This window comes from Lutjanus erythropterus, chromosome 3 (genome assembly GCF_056507025.1).
Source record: "Lutjanus erythropterus isolate fLutEry1 chromosome 3, fLutEry1.hap2, whole genome shotgun sequence".
NCBI classification, from domain to species: domain Eukaryota; kingdom Metazoa; phylum Chordata; class Actinopteri; order Lutjaniformes; family Lutjanidae; genus Lutjanus; species Lutjanus erythropterus.
In genome coordinates this window covers 20,589,972-20,607,401 of record NC_139319.1, presented here as the reverse complement: position 1 = coordinate 20,607,401, position 17,430 = coordinate 20,589,972, and the positions used below count along the sequence as shown (strand labels likewise).

The 17,430-nt window shown below is 39.5% G+C and overlaps 1 protein-coding gene across 1 annotated transcript in view; it reads right to left on the bottom strand.

Moving 5' to 3' along the window:
• Positions 1-16,671, bottom strand: part of dlc1 (DLC1 Rho GTPase activating protein) — a 101,566-nt gene extending 84,895 nt beyond the window's left edge. Inside the window, exons 1-4 of the mRNA XM_084715337.1 lie at positions 15,993-16,671; positions 12,973-14,977; positions 5,565-5,699; positions 5,110-5,223 (exon numbers count right to left, since the gene is read on the bottom strand). Coding sequence (XP_084571463.1) covers positions 5,110-5,223; positions 5,565-5,699; positions 12,973-14,913 — 2,190 coding nt within the window. The 5' untranslated portion in view covers positions 14,914-14,977; positions 15,993-16,671. The remainder of the gene's footprint in view (positions 1-5,109; positions 5,224-5,564; positions 5,700-12,972; positions 14,978-15,992) is intronic.
• Positions 16,672-17,430: the final 759 nt, after the last annotated feature.

Genomic DNA, 17,430 nt, shown 5'->3' with positions numbered 1-17,430 from the left:
AGCAGGTGAGGTCTTTGGGGGATTCTGAGTATCTCTCGCTGGTGGGAACACTCTGCGCTGAGGGTGACTGATATGTTGTTTCCGACTGTAACATTCAGAGGAAGGTGGTCAGGGGTCAGCAGCCTCCACCCGCCTCTGTGGCTTGGCACATCCTCTGCAGCCACAGAGCTCTAAAAATAGAGTCACGTAACAAATGGCTCTCACACCACGCATAACTTAAGTTTGTCACAACAGATTACACTTACAAAGACAAATTAATGGCAGATAATATTGTTATGACAAGCAACTATACATATTCTTTAAAAAATAATAACAAAACAGCCAAAACTGGTACTGGGCAGGATTGGAGATAATTGCACCAAAAAAGGAAATATTTACTCCCTTCAAAGAGACTCTCTCTAAGGGTTTCCCTGAGCAAAGTTTTCAGGTGCAGTGGGAAGCATCTTTTAACAGGGTTTGGCCTTCTGCAATAACACAATCACAGCCAGAATTGTGTACTTAGATTATCCCAAATGTTTCCAATAATTTTTAAATGCAGAGAAATCTGTAATCTATGTAAGGTAACATTTTGCATTTTCTGTTAACTGCTGCTAGGTAGTTGCTATAGCTTCTGGGAAAACCCATGAATACACTGCATACGTCAGAGAGTGAGGAAGGAAGTCCGTGAATGCGATTACATGTAACATGAATAAAACTTTACCTCTTTACCTAATAAAACTTTTACCTCTTCCAGGAACATGATTTCTGCCTGAGTCACCTCTGCCATCCTTTCAGCAGGAGAATTTACACATTGTGCATTTAACTCACATCTTCTCAGATCTATTTTCCCTGTTTTTTGTCCTTTGTTATGATTTTTACATAGTGAAAAAAATAACAGTAAAATTAATTTTAAAAAAAACAAAATCTTTCAGCTGGAGAATATAATCCAGCTGAAAAAATGTCCATGTATTTCGATAATCAGTACATCACTTCATTAATTTTCTTGCAAAAATTCAGGCTTCAGATTCCTAAGCGTAAACATTTTGTACCTCAGGAGCTTCAGTCAACTACGACAGAAATGTTTCTCTATTTTTGGACATTTCATAGATCAAAATATCAATCAAGATAATAATCAGCAGGTTAATCAATAATAAAATAATGACTACTCACAGACTTACTATAATAAACAATCAAATCAATAGATACTTCATGTATAAAGGAAATAAAACCCACCTGTTGCAACACAACAATGTAGGCCAAATAACACTGCAAGACACCTGCTACCCTAAGCAAGTAATAGAAACCTGCCAACAAAAACACGCTGGGCAAAGAATAGCAGCTCCATCATGAGAAAAAAAAAAACACCTGCTGTGGCCCGACATCCGCTAGATGTTAGCCCCACATTCGATGCAAGAATAACAGCCACCTGCTGAAGGCTAACAATAGCCACCAGCTAAGCTAGCAAGTAGCCATTCACTTGAACCCAATGCCTTATCCTCAACAGTGAGTGAGCGATACAGTACATGCCAAAAAGCGAATGCCCACTCATCACAGAGTACACAGCCACATACCACCACTTCACATTTATCATTGTTACGTAAAAGACAGAACAGTGCGAGCTATGTGCTCAATACAATCACACCAAAGTGATACACTGATTGCCCAGAGGTGTGGCAGTAAAAACATGAACAGTTACCCCTTGCATAATCAAGCCTGTGATGGAAGGAATGCAAATGCACAATGATAAACCCTTCACGATTCACAGAACCTTCACAAACATATCCTGTATCAAAACACTCACACATGCACAAACACACCAGACGCTCCTCTGCAATCATCCAGACACAAGACACAAGGTGCGACAGTCACATTTCTCTCCCTGTGACTTTCTGCACCGACATGTGTCGATCAGTTTTAATGTCCAGATACAGGTCATAGAACTGTAGATACATTATGTAATATGTATCTCATATGTAATTCTCATTTAGTCATCTACATCAGCCAATAACAGTTGTGTTCCTCATGGTTCACTTTCACAAACAGTGAGTGTGTTTTTTTTAAAAAAAAAAAAGACTTAATTTCCCGCAAGTCCACACATTCACTGATGGACAAGATGGTGGGACAAAAACATTTAAACTGATAGTTTGGCTTGGTGAGGCTTCAGCAGACAAATACCAGTAAAACCTGCACACACTCGATCTCTCTATGTCTTTGCAAATTACAACAGATCTTTTTTGCAGACTTTTTTTATTGATACTTGGGGATTTAAAGTAGTGGTTCTCAACCTTTTTGAGAGGCAACCCCCTTGAATAATCAGGCTGGTGTTTGCAAACACCGCAAAAATACCTATAAGTCACGGTGCTGCTGTCGGACTAGAATAGGGTCACAATTCAACAAATCCACCATTCAATATGTCTTTTGATTTTAAGGTCATGATTTGATTGGCTTGAGTCTAAAATACTGCCCTCATTTCCCATCATGCTTGCTGGACTTGCTGGAGTAGTTGGTTAAGTTTCCTATTTTATGTTACAAAATGTTGTTACTATTGGTTAGTGTTTGTGTCTGCTGGTCTAAAGGACAGAATTACTGGATTTTCATTGGAAAAGGGAAGACTCAATTAAAACTGCAGATGAATTAAGTGTAATAAGGTGCTTGTACACATAATTCACATCCTCAAAAAAGTGGACTCATTCTTAAGTTACTCTTTAACCAACGCAGAACGAATACTCTCACCTAAAACACACTGACCTCATTATCTCATTGAGTGTGTACAATAGCAATTTCTGTGTTGTTATGTTACCTTTAAACTGTGTTGCACTCACCACTGGTGTATGTAAAAGATTTATGTTGTTTGCTCTCCTGTGTAAACTTGCAAATAGCTTCTTGTTGGGTTTAATGTCAAGACATGTTCAAGACAACCCTATGCAAATGACCTACGTAGCACAGAGTCAATGATTTATTATCTGGCCTTTTTTTAATTTATATAGTATTTTTATCATGTTACAAGGCTCAACAATAAGGATTACCTGCTAGCCTAGGGCAAGTAAAATTCCATGTCAGGCATGTAAATCTGGCAACTCATATGTCCAGCCGCACAAGTGGTAAAAAGATTTAAACTGTTAAACTATTTTGATAATTGATTAATTGTTAGAGTAAGTAACTTTGCAATAACAAACAACTATGAGCCCTACACTGCAAGTTGATCTGTTGTTTATAACTGTCAGTGGTGGTGAATGTAAAGCTAAGCCTGTTATTCTGAATACAAAGGCCTGCTGCTAAAAAATACACACTCTGTAGTTTGATTTATATCATATCATGGTCATTTTATGATAAATTACAGATTCCAGGTTACAGGTTTCACCTTTAACACTAGGATAAAGTATGAGATTATTTCCCATTACAACACAAGATTACACTTGCATGAAAGATAAACAAAGGTTAGACATTTGCTTTCGACTCTACATACTACCTTCCCTGTTATTTAGAACTAAATAGTGTTTTTATATAATAACAAATTACAGTAATTATTCTGTGCTTGTTTTATTGTGTGATCATATAATGTATGTTGTCATCTTGTAAAACACAAGTATGATGTCTGCTTAAATTAAAGCTTTAACCTCAACTCTGGTTTTTCCTCACATCTGCCTTGTGTTTACATCATTTATAGGATCTGTATTGTCAGGCTAAAAAGATTAAGTGGGCGTCACAACACTTTAAGCCTGAAAGGACTCAATAGACCCCTACTACTATTAACCACTGAGAATCCCCTTCATGAAGTCATCATCTCTTTGGCCCCAATCAATCACCCCACAGGGCCTCCACTGTAAAAAAGCCTCCTATTAGGCACAGTGAAAGCTCTGTTTACCCAAGCTTAGTGAGTTACCTTGGGTTACTGCAGGAATGGAGATTGTGGAAACAGTTGGTCACAGACATAATGCATCACGTATAGTAGACTATGTTGCTTCATGTCCCTTAAATCAACCGTCACACGTGAGTGAAATAAAGCAAAATGAGTTGCGATGTTGTGCAACAGGACAAAGCAATATCAACAAGGCACTGCAAGAGATAAATCAGGACTGTGAGACGTCCTTTTCGTCACAGAGTTCTGACGTTTCCACAGGTTGCAGCAGTGTTTTGTTCTAGCTAGATAAGAGGCCATTTTGCAAAGGAAACATCCTGTTCAGCATTTAGAGTTATCCCATTATGCATCACATCATGCAATAAAGCGTTTCAAAGCAGTTAAAATCTTCTTTATTTATGTTTCAGTTTATTTACCTATAAAAACTTGCTTGAGGGATCAGTCTGCTGGTTACCTGCCTTGTTCACTTTGACCTCGTTCTGAAGGCAACACCAAAGCAAGGCTGACAAAACCATTAAGTGAGCAAGCAAGAGGTTTGAAGACGCACGTCTCACTTGAAGCGTGTCCCCCCCTTGTTCCCCTTTGCCCTGGCTTTTCACCCCCAGACCCCCCTTCTGACCCCTTTGTTGGGGAGAAGCGGTCTGGATCTTTGGAAACAGCTAATTATAGAGTTTTAACGTCTGCCTGACTAAGCCCTAAGTGCTGGGGGACATTCCTACAATTGGGAGATTCACTACAAGAGTGTGTATGTGTGTCCTCTATTTTGGATGTTTTTATTTAAACGTTTGTACAACTACATCCCTAGAGAAAAAACAGTACGCTTTATTAGAGACATAAAAAGTGTTCAGCAGAACTAATAAACAAAAATGCTAATCATTTGAAATGTTTAATTGTGGGCACATGAGAAAAATTAGAAACCGATAAAACAGCCATAACTATGTACAATTGATGTTTTGAGATCATTGAAGTTTATAATTCCTTTAAATCCTCTGGAAAGTTCAAAAAACTGAAAGTATTGTAAGAATAACAGTCATACTTTCAAAACAGAGACACATAAATGCACTAATTTCAGTTTTGATAAAGTGCAAAAATGAAAAGTGCAGGATTTTGAGGCATGATAGTGGTAGATAGTGTGTGTGGGGTGTCTTAATTGGTCTCTAACCAATTATGTTGTTCAGTCTGAAAAGTTGTTTCTTTCCAGACATGTCACATCATGACCTGTTGGTTATGATTTTGATGTATTGATGTATGATACAGTGCTCCTGACTTACCCCACTCTTAGGTTTTGCTCCAAGGGCTGGTGTAGGTCCTGAGGAGGAGGCAGCAGGAGCATGTTGGTGTGAAGGATTTTGTGTTGCTGTTGGTACAGATCCCAAATCAAACTCCTGCACAGGTAAAAGATGAAGTTGAATTTAGGTATTACACTGATGTGCAAAGAGCAACACTTTCCTCCAGCATTTCTTCAAAGGTGATCAAGACAACACAGTTCATCAGCAGTGTCTATAGACACTGCTATGCCTCATATGACCACTAGGGGACAGATAAGATTACTATAGTTGAGGGATGGCAAGAAAGAATGAATGAATGAATGAATCCACTGGGTATGTCACATTAAAAAATAACTAAATAAATAAACCTGTTATCAACAGCACTTTTAAATAAATATTTGTTTTAATTACAGTGGAAAATGCAGCCAAATCAAGCAAGATAACATGCAGGTGTTTACCAGGAGTTGTCGTCGATGGAGGGTCGGGGTGCTGTCCATAGAAGAGGTGGCACTGAGGGCATTCTCAATTTCCTGGTCCAGCTGGTCCAGTTTCATCAGTAGCAACACCATTGAGTCCAGACGAGCATGCTCACGCTGAACAGAGACAAATCAGAGAAAAAAATATTACCATAGCATGTAAATGTAGTCTTAAAAACTATTACAGCATATTATTTATGACCCCTCACTGGAAACTATGACTTCTGTCGCTATGTGTGCAAGACACTGAACCCCGCTGCCTTGCTTGACAGCTCTGTCCACATCTGTGTGTGAGGAGGTAAATGAGACGCACATTGTAAAGGGTAAAAAACACCACATTAAATGCAGTCCATTTACCATTACTCTCCCTCCTCAGGTATATGAGGATGAGGAAGATAAACAGATGGAGATCACTGGAAATGACAGTGGTAATATACTGTAAGGTTGGAACATATAGAGATGATATGAGATGCTTTTGACATGAACATGATAACATTGTTTTCCTGCAGACTAAAGTGTTCACTTAACTGAACATACTTCAGATAATTTATTTGAACAAAAGGCATTCAAAGTTCATTCACTGATTTCTTTATTTATTCTGTTGAATGGTGCAGTTATCCAATGGCCCATAAAGCAGATAAATCATATTATGTTGTAGGTATCTTTACTATATTTCTCACTTCTACAATTTCAGGAAGGCAACCACCTTTTCCTCCTAGTATAGGTATCATTTAATTAGTAATAGAAAGAAAAATTACAATACTGGTTCCAATACGAGTACAAGTGATATAGATATCAATTGAGTACTTATTTTTTTTCTCTTTCATTCATCATGTGAATGTAAGTATGCCTGAAATTATTCCTCCACATTTTATGCATTTTAAGCCATACAAATAGTTATTTTTTTCTAGATCTGGGTACAAAAAGGACTGAATGCAGATATTTTTGGAGATGTTTTGGAGACTGGAGACGTTTCAGTATTGCTTGGTACTGGATTATTTTGGTTGATACCTAAAATGTATCGAGTACCAATATTAAGTCATAGTAATAATGAAAAGAACTGGCAAGTCATACATTTTATAGATTCATCGGCTTGTTGTTTGCTTGCTGAACATTATGGTTGGACCGTGCTAACTAACAAGTTGGCTTGGAAGGAACTAGAATGAGCTCATCTCAAGCCACCCAATAGTTCTTGGCTTTACTTTCTTCCACATCAAGGCCACCCAAGTGATCGTAATCCATAATATATCGTAACCATATTAAAAACACCAATAAAAATATTTTTGCACAACCGTCAATGATATCAAAACTGACAAGTAATACTTATTTGTGACATCTCCAAACAATGAATGTCAAACTGATTTAGCTGTGTTCCACTTCCATTGACACAGTGGCTCTTAGCCCTTCATGCCAAAAGAATTCTGGCATTTTGCAAACTCATCCTTCTTTCCCTGCTCCTTACCTCTCTTTCCTCTTCCCTTTTAACTGCTGCTGATAATGCATATCCTGACACCTTCTCCCTCTGTCCCTCTACATCCTTCTCCTTTCTGCAGCTGAAGTAGTCCTGGTTGTTCCTACTGCACCCTCAACATTTAATGTTTAAAACTTTTGTATCATCTCTGGTCCATTTCTAATCATAAAACTTCAAGACTTAAAAGTATTTACCCCTCAGTCCTCTAATCTAGTGTTCAATTATCCAGTCTAGCACTGTGATAACAGGTCTCACACTGACCTCAGGTGGTGTGTCTCCAGTAAGACAAGCTAAATGACATACAATCTAGCCTACATACTCCACCTACCACTCTGTCCTTGGTTGATATCCCTCAATCCTGTTTTGTTTGATGCGACATAAGCCCTCGTCTGCAGTTCAAAAACATGCAAAATCCCTTTTTGGAGTTCTTAATGCCATATATGTTTTCATTTCTCTCTGCCTCTGTCTTTTATCCTGGCTCCGGGTGTGGCTCTCTCTGTCTGAGCTTCTCTGCCGAGAAGAACCCAGAGAAATTACATCACACGACAGGCTCATTAGTCCCAAACAAACCTTGTTACAATCTCCGCTAACAGACCCCGGTAAAGGCTTTATGAGGGTGAGCTCATGGGACACACAGCCACTGTGATTGTATGTTTGTGCAAAGGTACAGAGGCATGTTAACATGTTGAAAGTGAGGCTGGTTTTCATGCGCTGCGTCTGTTCTTGTGTGACACATCAGAAAGTAATCTTACTGGGTTATGTAGGATTAAGTAAGTACTTTATATGAATCATAAACGTCCTGTGAAGTGGTTAGCATGGCTCAGTCTTGTTTTAGTTAAGTTTAAAATGGGTGTGTTGTGATGACAGGACTCATATGAGCTGTTGACTTGTGACTAATGCTAATGTGTGTGTGAGGTCCACAGGCTTATGGATTCTAGATAGAATCTGTATCATGATAAGCAAGCTACAGCTCTAGCCCTGCGCCTGGCCTCCATCCCTAATAACGTCTTATGACTCGTGCTTACATTTATTTTCCAGTTAGTGCCCCATTAGCCTGTCAAAAGCAGTTCCTATTGGGTTTGCTGAGAGAGCAAGTAAGACATCGAGGGCCATGTGTCTCATGGAAAAGTGTCTCGCATTGATGCATTCATTGGCATTCCTAGCTCGTGGCAGCACACATCGCCACGTTCTTTCTCCTTGGCAAAGTATCACAATGACACATTGTATCGTGGTAAAACAATGACATCTTTACGAGGCCTCACTGAATGAACAAAAGCATCTGGCTCGAGATGGCAATAACAACCACAAAACGGCAGAGTAAAAAACAAGTGCAACGCAATGTCAGGCGCCTCAGAGAGGCAAACTTTTTTAGGGGGCATTCTGGTGGTTTGGGTGTTCTCGGAAGGTTTCTTTTCTCTCTTTCCCATCTTTTGAGGTTTCTGTTACATTCCTCTCCACTTCCTGTTTTTTGAGATGGGAGACAGTTCCCACACTGTTTGAACTCTTTAGACCCCTCCTTCCCTTTTCCTTGCTCTCTTTTTCAAACCCCCTCTTGCACCCCGTGGTCTGCAACCCATTTCTCAGACCTGTCTATTAATCTGTGTTTTTATGCAAATTATTATTTTATGTGCATGCTAGAGTTGTCATGATAACAAAATTTGAAACCTTGCTACAATACTAGTAGAAAAAGAAAGGATACTCAATACCTCTTTCAATATGACAGCAAAAAAAAAGTCCTAGACAAAAATAGGATATAAAAAATAGGATATTTTTCTTCTTTTTTTTTTTACCTGCATTCAGTGTTGTTACAGAAAGAGTCACAGAACACTATCTGCTTTTTGCTATGCTGCAAGCCAAATTTCAGACAAGAAAAACTGGTAAGGTTTATTTTATATAGATACATATTTCTTATACTAAAATTAACAGATATTGTGTCATTTTAAACACCTGGTACTGAAAAAGTATCAATACTTTTGACAATCTTAGTGCACTCACTATTTAAAGGAGCAATATGCAACAACTGTGTACCCGAAAATGAGTACTGCAGTCCAAACAGCAAGTTGGAACCACAGTCTGTATATTAAATAGGTTGAAATCATATTAAATATACATTTAAGTGAGTTGTTGCCCCTTGCCTTCTCCTCCACAGACTCAAGGAAACTTAGGCAGATTGCAGAAACACTGCAGAAATGCAAGATGAGTGCAACTTTATAATTTGACAACAAGTGACAATGAGTCCTACACTGTAAGTTGATCAACTGTCATTTGTCTGTCAAATAAAGATAACCTGTTATCCTGAAAACAAAAGCTTACTACTCCGAAAATACACACTCTCAAGTCTGAGTTGAGTTTAGTGACTGCCTGTCTTAAAGCCTGCCAGACTCCATTAACATATTGTTCAACTTAACCGTTATAAACATCTTGTCCTTCTAAAAGACTATTAATGCCTTCTTAACCCCTTAAATAGACACTTTCTCATTCAGTGAACATAATGCATTAATTTGATCACTAATTAGGTGAAACAGGCAAACAGAAACACAAATTACAGGCCAGAATATAACTTTCAAAAGAGGACACCAAGGCTTTAGTAGGGTTGTCACAGAAGGAGAAAGAGAGAAGGAGTATCTCAATTTAGCATGTTCCTTAATCTCTGATCATATATCATGGTCATTTTATGATTTGTTACAGTAAATATATCACAGATTTCTCCTTAAATGTGGATACTTGTTCATAAACTGGACAAAATATAAGCATTTGATTAATTAAAAAGAAGAGAGAAAGGCAGAAAAAGAGACAAAGAGAAGACTGAGATGATGATGCTGCCAAGTCGTCTGCTGTCAGATAAACGACAGTTGAGCCAGTTTGGCCCTGGGGTCAGGATAAAGCCCTGTTGCTAAAACAAATAAACACAGTAACAAAGCCCAATATCAGGTTAATCTGAAGCCATTATGCAAACCAGATGGGTTCATTTTACAGACTGAATCTACAATAACAACATGGTTCACTGGGGACATAATCATTAGTCAGTACAATATCTTGTCAGAGATAATTCCAGGTTGCTGTTGTCCACTCAGAGATAATAACATCAGTGCAGTAATTGTATTTATGAGATTCAAGAGCCTCTTCTCCCTTTTTCTTCATGTTAAATACAGTATGTGACCTCCCTTGGGGATGATAATGTTAATTTTTACTGCCTAATTTCCTTTCTGTCTTCATGACTTTCCCTGAAGCACATTTTCTCAGTAAACTGGCTTCATACAGCATGTAAATACACCCCATGGTGAAAACCCTGTGGTGCAGTCAAAGAGGAGGCAAGCCGTCACCATATGGTGGATGGATTGCCTTTGGCGCCTTCCACTTTTATGGCTAAACTCCTCTTTTCGAGTTCCAGGGGCCATTTTTAGGATATTTAATCCAAAGGTTTAAAGTCATCCTAAGATTGAAACTGGAGCCAGTGGTAATAAATGCAGCACTGGTTTTTCGTGTCCCTACACTGGACTATGAGCTCTCATTTTTGGCAGCTGAGGGGGTGGCGTCAACACTGGTCATGACTAAGAGGACCGCCAAAGTTTCTATGCAAGCATGGAATAATATTGAAATAAGGCCGTGATAATGCATGACAATCGCTGAGATTACACAACTCAGAGGATTTTAAAGAACACGGATACAACCAGAGTGTCAGTGTATGATGTGTCAAGCAAGCACATTACTGGTTTTAGGCTTCACATTCAACAAAAGACCTGTTTTATTGTGCTTTTCATAGTGGGATTTGGTGGTCTGTACTAGCATCAACTTGACATCACACATTATATGTACAGAGCTACTATATCGAACATACATTCAGTTGCCAGTTTAATAGGTACACCTAGTTAAAGCTAAAACAGCCCTGCAATACATCCTACCTCTATTAATATTATAATGTTCAGTTTTTATGTTGCATTTTACAGGAAGGCATTTCTGTTATTTAGCCTACCCAAAGTAATGGAGACACCTGTCAGGACAATGCAATCCAATTTAACAGCCCCACAAACTGAATTCTCAAAAGTTATGTTGAATCAAAACTTCTCTAAAACATTATGACCCTCATGAAGGTTGGATTTATTGCAGGACTGTTGTATTGGACTGTATTAATTGTAGCTGACATACCTAATACATGGGTATCAAAACGTTTTCATGTCAAGGACCAAATGGTAGGTACACATTAGACGAAGGATTCTCTAATTGAGAGGACTCAGGAATCCTATGAATTTTTAGTTTTGAAGATAATAAAATGTTAATAATCAGTGGTCAAAATAGGATCACTATAAATTACAGTCAATCAACATAACCAACCCTTTTTCTTCCCATGTTGTGCCAACTTTCAAAAAAGTAATTAAAACTTAAAATATTTTCATATATCGTCCTTCTGCAGGGCAGCCCTTACAAACAACTCTGACTGTTGGTCCCCAGACCCTGATCTGAGAACCACTGACCTAATAAACTGGAAAGTGGAAAGTTAAAAACACAGTCAACAACAGAACATGACCAAACAATATCAAAAGTCATCAACAGTGCAACATACTGTCACATTATATGAGTCAACAAAATATCCCACATGTAGATCAACAGGCCACTATTAAACCCCACTTTGGATGCTTCCACTGACTGATAACATATCACAAGGGACAAAGAACCTCAAAGAATAACTGATTATCTTGTTTATTTTCAGCTAATATACAATATAAAAACATCACAGTGGTTAATGATTAACAGAACTAAAATTACTGCATTTACAGCCAAGCATTTTTGAGGCAATTATATTTTTTTTACTTAGGAATGCAAATTTCTGTCTTCCTTTTGACCTCTCTACCCAACTGTAAAATCTCTAATGCACAGCACTTGTCAGCAAACAAATAATTTGTAACACTTCACTTGAAACCCTTACCATTTTAGCATTTATAAGCAACATAAATGTTAAATAGTTTATTACATACTATAATGTACTTATAACTAGATATTTATTAATGTAATTGTCAACCACTATAACTGCAAAAACAGTATTATGTTTTCATAACAGAATTACAATTGTTTACATACAGTACAGTAATAAACCCTTAAAATGTTCTTATATCTGCTTACAACTACATTATAGTACATTATAAACTATTCAATAAACATTTATACAGCACTTACAAATGCACCCTAATTTTTATAACCAGTATAGTAAAACTGTACAAAGATACAACACTGAAAACAACTTCAGCACAAGATTTTCATATTAAACTCTGTAAGAGTCACTGTTTACAAGCAGGTGATCATCTTCAACAAGAACGAATCACAAGAATTTAACTTTCCACAATATGGTACTTGTCTAAACAACGTGCCTGCTTAATGCACCCTGTGCTGTAAATAATGGATTTCTTGTTGTCATTCCGAAAAGGCCAACACTGCAACTACTAATAGTGAATAAATACTGTGTCAGTTCTCAGGACATTGCTTTGTTCCAACAAGCCCAGCACTTTTGGCACTTTACTGTCCCTAACAAGCATGCTGGCTAACAGAGTGTAAATAGTACAACGTACAGTACTGGCTTGAGAAAGCAGTGTAAGCCCTTCACCTCAGAGATTACTTGAGCTTTCAACCCCCTCTGTGTTCATGTTCTCCATGCCCTTATAGGACCTTGTTTTGCAATCAGCGGTTGAGAAAGAGTAAAACATTTCACAGATCCCCCCACTCACAGATCTGTAAGCATGTGAGAGTGAAGTCATTGTTTTCCGAGGCGCTTGCCAGAGTGTGGGACAAAAATTATTTGGAGGCTGTATATGCCCAGTAAGTGTCGGTTAATTTTTGAAAAACAACTTAATTTCAAGGTGGTGAAGACAAAAAGTTTAATTATAATCTGCTGTATCCCTTCCACATCTACATTAAACATAGCCTTACCTTTCTCATGCGCACTTTGACCACGTTGTCCTCTTTCTGATCTCCAGCTTCATTTGTTCCATTTAAAACTGGACTGGCAAGTTGTGCGTCACTGTCAATAACCGTGTTTGCAGCCTCATCTGTCTCTGCCATACTAGAGACTGAGGCTGCTACTGGTCTGTGGTGTTCCCTCTGACCATCTGCCACCTCACAGGCAGGTGACTCACTGAAGTAACAACCAGAGGCCTCTTGGTTGCCATGGTGTCCCTCTGGTGAGAGCTCACTGTTGACCTCTGCAGAGCATGGTGGCAGGTTTTCTCTGTGCTGTTCAGTAGCTATATGGTTATCGCCCATGTGGGAGCGCTGAACATCTGGATTTTGGGTGAAATCGGAGTTCTTTTGAGGATCCAATGCAGGGGTGTCATCTGGCTCGACGTGGCTAACTTCTGGGATAGTATCCAGCTTTGAAGAGCTATTTTCCAACTGCTGAGCTATGGTTTGATCTTCACAAGAAGCCAACTCATTGGATACTGAGCTTTCATCTGTGTTTTCCGTTGGTTGACTTACGAGGGTCGTCGTTTCCACATGCTGGTCTGCACACTGAGTAGTGTTTGTCTGCATGGGGTTTCCTTCTGAATATCCTGCATCCAGTTTTTCTGTCAAAGAGCAACAGTGACCTTTGAAACAAATATCGGACGATGTGATTGGCCCATACCTGACTCCTGCTGCCCTCTCGCCACATTCTGCTTGTGCACTTTCCTCTCCCTGAGGCCCGTTCATCGCTGTCATTTCAACATTATGCTGTTCCAACTCTGTCTGGTAGGATATTTCACAACCACGAGCCTGATCCAATACCCCAGTGCAGTCATGATGGTCGTGCTCTCCTCCTTGAATGCCTCTTGAGTGATGTTTAAGTCCTGTATTTTCATTTAAAGTTTCTGGGCCATTTAATCCATCCAGCTTGTCAGTAGAATCTGTTCTCCAGCTTTCAGTTACTCCTTTGTCACATACTTCCTCCACCACTAAAGTCACAACTGTTTCCACAGCTTTGTTAGCCTGTGACACCACATCACCACCCTCCATCATATTAACTGAACTGTGCAGCACATCAACAGGTAAGGTTATGCTTGCATCAGTATGGCCAGAAGTGGAAATCTTCTCTTCCTCTACATCTGGGAGGTCGGTTTGAGGTTCCAGTTCAGCCACAGAGGACTGGCTCAGTGTGGCCTCAGAGATTTCAGGAGGTCTGCTGTAACCCTCTGTATGGCTCTCCTTTGTTTCCTGATGATTTGGAAGTTTGCCAGGCTGTTCACCAGCAGATTCAGACAGTGGAGGCCCATTGTTTGAAGAGATAGAGATGCATTGTTGCTCTTCACGAGAGATATGTGGACTTTTAAAGACGTTATCGTCACTGCAGATGTCGTGACTCTGGCTACTCTCTGTGCCAAGTTCATCTTCACCATTGATAGTTTTCTCACTGTGACTGCTGCTGTCAGTTGCACAAGAAATATTTGCAATAGACAGTCCGCTCTCTGAGTTACAATGAAATTCTCCAGAAAACCTAATATCTGTGGTTTGGAGATGTTCTGATTCAGAGGCCCTTTGGGGAATGTCAACATCCACCCCCACAGGGCCATGAACTGACTCCTCCTGCAAATCCAACTGATCTTTTACATTGGTTTCCGCTACCTTCAACTCTTCTGATTCAGTATCATCATTCACAGCAGAAGCCGCCACCTCAAGTGTCTGATCGAGGTCCTCTGTGGGCAGTTGGTGGCAGCCCTCTGGCATGGAGGCACACCTTGTTCGTCGACCTTGTTTGGAAGCCCCTGCTCCCATCCAAGGCCCCTCGCTGTCCACTCCATGACAGCAGACCAGATCCAGATCGTCATAGCTGTACTGTAATCCTGAGGCATGAGTCACGTGCTCCTCCCAGCTTCTTTTCCGTATGGCTACTGGCATGGTGGACAGCCAGCGCTATCCCATATAGTTGCTTTTGATGCCAGGCTAAAATGGAGAACCAGATCTGTTGCAATCAAGAAGAGAAATGGGGATAAGAAACAGCCAGTGTTCACAAGTTATGTGTTTACAAGAACTGAATGTGCAGATGACAATGTAGTAAATAATGTTTCACTTTCAAAGTAAACAGCTAGGGAGCACTGAGTGGAAGTTCAAGAGGGTCGTAATTATACAGCATTCACAATTCCCTGGAGAGTATAAACTCAGCTGGATCGGTATAAGATGACAGGATTCTGAGTTGTGTTAATCTACCATGGAAAACTGATATCTTTTCAAGTATAGCTGTGCCAAATTTCACATAACATGCCAAATACATTGAATGTATTGTATTTGATCTGGAACAGTTGTCTTTGCTACAAGTGTTAAAAAGCCTGCAGGAATAAAGCCAACAAAGCTGCCTGGGTTCCAAAACATCAAGATAATCACAAAGGTAAACATAAATGTCCCTTGTTTACTCTTAAACATCTTTACACTGTGAACTGTAACTGAACCAGCTTGTCAAATTTACACAGCAAACTCTCAATACACATTAACTGTGCAAAACTGGTCTGAAAAAATTCAGGCTGTCATTCTGTAACTGCCACAAGCAAACATTATTATAATATTGTACATACTGTGGGTCATATCACATGTATCAAACCAAGCTCTACTATTTTTTTTCCAGTTGTTCTAGGTCAGAATGTACAGAAGTAAAGGAACTGGGGATTCAACAAGCAGGATGTAGCCTACTCAATTCAAGCTGCACAACTGCTATACCGGTATTTAAGAAAACATCATGACAAAAGATTAGGAATAAAGAGATACAGTGGCTTGTGTGAGACTTGCAATATAATTTGAATACAATTTCTTTATCATTTTTCATATGTAACAAGAGCTAATCTTTCAAAAAAGTTCTAAAATCAAATGAGCGTTTTGCATATTATGTGACAGAGTTGCTTCTTACCTAACACGTCTAACAGTTTTTTATGCAGTAAAAGTAATATTAGAATTTGAGACAGGTGTTTTTGTCTCCACTTTTTCACCTTTTTGTTTCCTCAGGAGAAGAGCTGGATGGTACGAACCGCCATCTGCACCCTCTGGCATGAACCTGCACCTGGTTAATAGTTAAGTACAAGAGGCTGCAAAAGTGTCCAAAAGCAGTTGATCCTTCTGCTTGTCCTCAAACCAACAGCAGAACTGACACCTCAGTACATTTAAGATATTTTAAGATGGAGTTAAAATGTTTTCTTTCTGCAAATCCTCCAGTGATGACAGTTTTTCCACAATATAATCCAAATACAGGAATTAAACACCAGGTGACAATCCAACAAACAGGTTATAGATCCAGTATTTGCTTGGAGTGCAGTTATCCAGATGTTCCGCAAGTTGCCTTCTCATTCATCCACCGAAAGCACTGCGTCCGCGCTTGGGAAATATGAATCCATCTCTTTCCAAGTGACTTGACATATGTTTTGTTTTGTAAGCAGTCCCTAGTCTAGGTCTCTGCAAGCCATTTTCTGGACTCCGGTCAGTACCTCCGCTGTAAAACTGTCGGAAAGGCAGTGAAGCCCCCAAAGGCAGGCAGAAAGCCGGGGAGCAGTGAAAAGTCCAAAGACAACTTCCATCTTGATCACATTAAGGTTTTTGCTGACGCTGAATGCTGAAGAGTCGGGGTGGTGTAAGAGGGGCTGGGTTTTCTTTCCCCCACTCCACCCCTGCTCTCCTCCGTTCTATCCCTTTTCTCATCAGGTCCCCTCCCCGCTGGTTTTGACAGGGAGTCTGAGTCACATCCTAGGAGCCCCATCCCCCGTCTCACAACTCACCAAACACACTGTACGCATTTATTCACTCCAGCCTCCTCTAATGTACTTTCTCTCCTCAACTGTTTTAGAAACTACCTCCCTGCTTCTTTGCGCAAAACCTGCCTCTCTCCTCTTCTCAGTGGACTTTTCCTTCATTCTGCTTTCGCTCGCTGTTTCGCTAAGCTGGGCAAGGCTCCCACCAGTTGGTTTTGATTAGTAACAGACAGGCTGCCTCGTAAGACCTCTGGCTGTGGGCCAAGAGAGATTGCTCTAATGTTTTGGCAGTTATTTCTGAGGCATGCTTTTTTTTTGAAAATTTGTCATCTTGTAACTATACAAGCATTCTTAACCAAACACACTGGCAATCATGAAAAAAGCAAAGCATGATATCATTACAGACACATGCTTTGAGAATGCATTGTTCAAAATAGTAATATTTAAGAATATCTGGAAAATATAAATCACTTTTAAAACATTGTATGGCAGTGGGGACATTGTTAAAAGTGCTGTCAACCTGATATCTTTGTTTTATAGCAGACTTAATGGAAGAAAAAACATTAATACACCCATATGCCAGCAATTCATTTCCTAATATAGTCATTTGTCAGAGGCACTCAGCAGAAAGAAAAGGCAAAGCCAGGGATATTTTACACTTAATGTCATTGAGACCATTTCAGAC